At 40.7% G+C, this 6,339-nt stretch overlaps 1 protein-coding gene across 1 annotated transcript; it reads left to right on the forward strand.

The window, feature by feature from the left end:
* Positions 1-4,520: 4,520 nt before the first annotated feature.
* Positions 4,521-5,459, forward strand: LOC128121899 (olfactory receptor 1468-like). Its single transcript, XM_052756968.1, has one exon. It carries the CDS (start codon positions 4,521-4,523, stop codon positions 5,457-5,459), a length of 939 nt encoding a protein of 312 aa, XP_052612928.1.
* Positions 5,460-6,339: the final 880 nt, after the last annotated feature.

The raw sequence follows: 6,339 nt of genomic DNA on the forward strand, positions 1-6,339 counted from the left end.
GGCAGAGAAAACCAAACCAAGCTAGTGGGAACTCATGAACTCTAGCTGTGGAACCTGCATGGGACTGGACTAGGCCCTCTGCATAAGTGAGACAGTTGTGTCGCTTGGTCTATTTAAGGGTCCCTTGGCAGTGGGATCAAAATCTATTCCTGGTGCATGAGCTGTTTTTTTTTTTTTTTTTTTTTGGAGCCCATTACCTATGGTGGAACACCTTGCACAGATATGATCCATGGGGAGGGGCTTGGACCTGCCTCAACTGATGTACCAGGCTTTGCTGACTCCACATGGAAGGGGATAAGGGGTTGGTTGGGGAGGATGACTGGCAGGGGGAGCAACAGGAAGGATGAGAGGCCGATCTGTGGTTGGTATGTAAAATGAATAAAAAAATTCTAAATAAAGAAAAAAATCCCCCCCAAAAAAACTACTGTTGGATGGGCTGGAGAGATGGCTTAGCCATTAAAGTCTAGGCTTACTACCATCCCCCCACCCAAAAAAAAAACTGATGATAGCTTCTTGTGTAAACTTTTTGTTATGTAAGAGACTTGAAATCATTAACAATCAGAATAATGTCTAATAATTTGGGGTAGTTTTCCAATCACCCTTCTTCACTTTTCTCCCTAGGAATTGGGCTCCAGTCAAGCGGAACTCCCATACATTACCTGAACAAGCAAGGAATTGGCATCTTTCTGAGCTTTGGGGCTTTCTTGTTGCTGCTATTTGTTTAGGTCCTTTGTTTATTGTTGTCATTTAAATTTCACTTTCCCCTGAGTGTAGGAAGGAGTGGCCGGTGATAATAATTTTCTCCACTAGAAAATCTTGGAGTAAATTGGTCCTAGGAAGGTCCTGGATAATTATTAAATCTTTAATGAGTTATACATGATCTGGATTCCTAAGGGATGCAGGGCCCCCAAGGCCCAGGAATGGCCACAGGGGGATGGGAGTAGATGTGGGGCAGATAGATGATGAGTACAGAGGCCACTAGTGCAAATAAAATAAAGGTGAGAAGGTCTTGAACCAGAAATTTTGACTCAGCCTCAGCAGAACTGGCTAAATTGTCAGGAAAATAAGCTGGTATCTTGCTGTCAATTCACATGAATTAATTTCCAGTGTGATGCAGGACAGTTTTCCAGGTATGATAACATTCTTGTTCTCTCTGTCTCCCAAGACATTACCACGCTGTACAAATATTTATTTCATGATCATCGTAAAACCACTTTCATGTTGATGGGATCATTACAATTACTCATTATGTAATTTTCTCTCAGTATCACACCATTTCAACACAAGAGCAGCACTGTGAGACGGAGTTCAATGATGTAGTGCTGAACAGTTGTTTATGCAACTTTCACCTATGGGGGTCTCAGCAAACTCTGAGCAATGTCCTGCCCAGTTGATGATTACTTTTATCTGGACAAGTTCACAAATCTATGTTTTAGTGGTAAAATCTGTAATTGTTCCTAAATGCAGTCCATCAAGGAAGACATTAATATCATCTGGGTGTTCATGTAAACATACAAGAAGAGCTACTCATTCAAACTCTGTGCTTCCGTAGAATCCAAGATGACATGCAATTGTACCAAATGTTAGAAACATATCCCTTGTGATTTTTGTGTGCTGTTTAATTTGAGAATGGTGGGCTGAATATCTATAGACGGTATGAAGTCCTTTGGCCCATCAGTGATAACAGTTGATGGTGACTTCTCCGGCTTCTGATCTTTGCACACATGCCCACCTAACACAAAGTTACTGTTCACTTACAGAAGCAGAAACTGGGCACGGTGGCACATGCCTATAATGCCAGTGCTTGGGAAGCCAAAGCAGGAGTGCTGCATGTTTGAGGCCAGTCTTGGTTACATAAAGAGAGCATCTTTTTAAATGGTGCACAATTTCTTTTTCCTACATGGGTTCCCCTCTGTAATGCTAATCTACCATGTCTATGTGTGCAAACTCTGAATTCAGCTGCACTGAACACTGTCAGTCTGTGAAGATACAAGCAGTTGTACTTGGTTGTAGCATTTCAGAGAAAGTTGCTGAGGTCTCTTGATGTTTTTACTCTTTTGTGAGCTTTTGAGACGTGATAGATTCATTAGCCAGTGGTTGTACAGAATCACAGAATAACACATGTCGTGTGTGTGTGTGTGTGTGTGTGTGTGTGTGTACATGCACGTGCGCTCGTGTGAACACACACGTGCAAGCGTGAGCACCCATATATGTAACTTAGTACACAGACTTCCCAGTGTGATAGGCTGGTAAGTACAACATCTGGAGAGCTTTCTAGAATATTGGAATCCTTGAGACAAGTGGAGGTTGCAGAGTTATATCTTAAGCAGAAAATGTAATTTTTTTTCTGCTGTGAGCTGCCTTTTTCCTCTAATTTCTTCTTCTGATTACATGGAGCACACCGTGTTATGAAGTGTTAGTTATTTTACTCAAAGTCTACATATTAAATGACATTCATAGACTATCTCATATTTACAGTGAGAAACCCTGTCTTGAAAAAAATAAAGAATATCTGCATAGCAACTAGTATTTGTATAAAATTAGTATCAGGCTTAACCCACTTGATGCATAAATTAACCATCACACACAGTATAGACATCTGAGTAATAACTCAAGTGAAGATTCCAAACTCACTTGTTGCTTCATTTTTTTATTATTCATAAAACTTCTCATCTTGTCTTCTGTATCAGTGTCAATGACATTTTGTGGATTAAAGCATATGAACATGATTTGGAGTCATCACTGTTACTGAGGAATAATGCAAATGATTAGCACTAACATTGCAGAAATGCAACATTAGATCTCTGACATTCATTATTAAGTGTAAATTTTAGTGCTAATTGGTCAAGTCTTTCTGTTTAAATGGGGATTTTTTTTCTAACACTGAAGTTGAAGAAAACTGCATTAGTTGGAGCAGCAGGTAACAAATCTTCACTGGCAAAATTCATGCATTGTGACAGGTACTGGCCCTAGTTGGAGATTAAGAATGATTATAATAATCAAACAGAAAGGGCATATGAAACCTTTCCTGCACATAGTTTACAGTTGATGGTAAGGTATCTTAAAACAGTGATCAAAGTATTAAATGCATGGGATACATGCAGGATACTATGAAACATGGCTGAAGGTCTCACTTGTGGAGAGATAGGGTAAATTTAGCTGTGTATGTGATAAGCATACACAGTGAGTGTGTGAGTGAGGATGAAACAGATGAAAGAGAAGCAGAGGGGAGGAAGTGATATGGAAGTAGAGGAGAAACTCGGAAACGTGGGAGGTGAAGGGTTTTTAACCCCGACATTGATAAGAAAGAAAAGCAAGTATCACTGAGATCATATGGGGATATATCACTGGCACATGTGAGATAATGAAACAGCATTTGTGTCCCTGACAGGAGCTTTTTCCTTAACCTCAGAGCAACAGTGGTAATCTGAAGAATAAATCAGACAAGAGATGGTGAAACTCCTTTATTAGAATGCCACAGTATAAATGAAGCAGGTTGAAAGAGCAGAGATGGGTGAGGAGACACGAGAACATAGACTTGGGCAGAGTTTGCTTTTGTATTCCAGTAAAGGAAAGATATGACCTTCACATATGGATACAGTCTCACAGAAAGGTATGGATGAAGTAGGAGGAAAATAAAGGAGAGACTGTATAATGTATGACAGCAGTTTAAGGTAAGAAAAAAATGAATGGATCAATATTCATAGAGTTCTGACTCAAACCTTAGTTTCCTTCTGCAATACCTGGGAGACTGGGAGGTAGGAGATTAAAGAATGCTTTGAGTAACAAAACAGTGAAACCATGAATTTCACTTGGGACTTTTGAGCTTCTGATGCCTGTCATACATGCAATGGAGGAAAATGATTAGTGAATAATGGAGCAGAAATCTGTATGTTACAGAGATACGTGTGTCTGAGTTTGAAGTGGTGATCTAGGGCATTGGAGTATGTGTGTTTATCTTATAATTTACATAGTATTATTATGATAAAATTTATCCAAATTCAAGAATATTGAATGTACAAAATAACATAGAGCAAATTACAAATGACCAAATTACAAAAAAAAAGCAGTTAGTTGAGCAGACATCAGGAGAGAGAAATTTTTGTCTATTTTGTATCTCAGAAGAAATAACATACAAGTGTCTAGGAAAGGATGAGAGATAGAAACTTGTTTAGATAAGTTGAGAAAAATCACTGATGACTGTAATAATTACGAACATTTGGAGTTTGAGATTATAATTAATCTGATGACTTGCAGATCCTTTGTTGCACAATATATATCCTAAATATATGTTCATTTTTTTTTTTTTTGGTTTTTCGAGACAGGGTTTCTCTGTGTAGCTTTGCGCCTTTCCTGGAACTCACTTGGTAGCCCAGGCTGGCCTCGAACTCACAGAGATCCGCCTGGCTCTGCCTCCCGAGTGCTGGGATTAAAGGCGTGCGCCACCACCGCCCGGCTCATTTTTACTTTGAATTTTAGGGGATCCTGATATTTTCTCATTAGCATACTGGAGATGAAGAATGATAATGAAGAACCAAACTATTGTCTCTAAGTTTCTCCTCCTGGGTCTGCACATCCCCTCAGAGCACCAGCACCTGTTCTATGCCCTGTTCTTGGCAATTTACCTCACTACCATCCTGGGGAACCTCATCATCATCATCCTCATTCTACTGGACTCCCATCTCCACACTCCCATGTACTTGTTTCTCAGCAACTTGTCCTTCTCTGACCTCTGCTTCTCCTCTGTCACAATGCCCAAATTGCTACAGAACATGCAGAGCCAGGACCCATCCATCTCCTATGCAGGCTGCCTGACACAAATGTACTTTTTAATGGTTTTTGGGGACATGGAGAGCTTCCTTCTTGTGGTCATGGCCTATGACCGCTATGTGGCTATCTGTTTCCCCCTCCATTACACCAATATAATGAACCTCAAGCTCTGTGTGTGTCTGATGGTGCTGTTCTGGGTACTTACTGTGCTGTATTCCCTGTTGCACATACTACTCTTGGCTAGATTGTCATTCTGTGAGGACAATGTGATCCCCCAGTTTTTCTGTGACATGTCTGCCCTGCTCAAGTTGGCATGCTCTGACATTTATATTAATGAACTAATGATATTTATCTTGGGAGGGCTCGTTATTGTCATCCCATTCTTACTTATTGTTGTTTCCTATGTACAAATTGTCTCCTCCATCCTAAAACTTTCTTCTGCTCGGGTTATCTACAAGGTCTTCTCCACCTGTGGCTCCCACTTGTCTGTGGTCTCACTGTTCTATGGGACAATTATTGGTCTCTACATATTTCCAGCAGCTAATAACTCCACTGTGAAGGAGACTGCCATGGCCATGATGTACACAGTGGTGACTCCCTTGCTGAATCCCTTCATCTACAGCCTGAGGAACAGAGATATCAAAGAGGCCCTGATAAGAGTCCTTTGCAAGAAGAAAATCTCCTTATAGTGGCAGTAGTAGGATTTTTACTCAACTTTATCTTCTAAATATATTGCTTGAAACAATGGGACCCACATACAAGAACAAACTACATAATATTTTCATTTGCTAACAGGAATTTTGCAAAGTTGTTCAGTTATAGAAGGGGACCTCAGTGACTCAATGATACCATCCTCTGCCTTGCACGTGTGATCCTAGAAAATCACTAGGTTAGAGCCATTGTTTATTCAGATTTCCATTCCTTACATTCTTTTTTATTGAACATAGATTCTTCTCTTATACAATACATCCCATTCCCAGTTTCCCCTCCCTCCACTCCACCTAGCTCTTCTCATCTCACTACTCCCGCAGATCCGCTATCCTTCAGTTTCCTCATCAGAAAAGAACAGGCCTCCAAGAGATAATAACCAAACATGACTTTTAAGAAAGGTACAATAACACAGGGCAAAAGCCCTCATATGGAGCCTGGACAAGACAACCCAGTAGGAAGAAAGGAGTCTTAAAAGCAGACAAAAGAGTCATAAATACACCTGCCCCCACTGTTAGGAATCCTACTAAAACACCCAGCTAACAGTCCTAACCTATATGCAGAAGACCTGGTACATAACCATGCATCCCCATTGTTTGCAACTTCAGCCTCCGTGAGCCCAGATGAGCTCTACTTAATTGACATGGTGGCCCACGTTCTTGTCATGTCCTCCATCTCCCCTGACTCCTACAATCTTTCCTTGCCCTCCTCCTTGGGGCTCCCTAATCTTGAATGGGAGGAATCTGATGGAGACCTTTAATTCAGATGTTCTTTCTGCATATTTTCAGAAATATGAGTGCAGTGGATCTCTTCATCTGCTCCCATCTGCTCCTAGAGGGAGTCTGTATGCTGACGAGTGGA

This window comes from Peromyscus californicus, unplaced genomic scaffold, assembly GCF_007827085.1.
Source record: "Peromyscus californicus insignis strain IS unplaced genomic scaffold, ASM782708v3 Scaffold_3__1_contigs__length_106647218, whole genome shotgun sequence".
NCBI classification, from domain to species: Eukaryota; Metazoa; Chordata; class Mammalia; order Rodentia; family Cricetidae; genus Peromyscus; species Peromyscus californicus.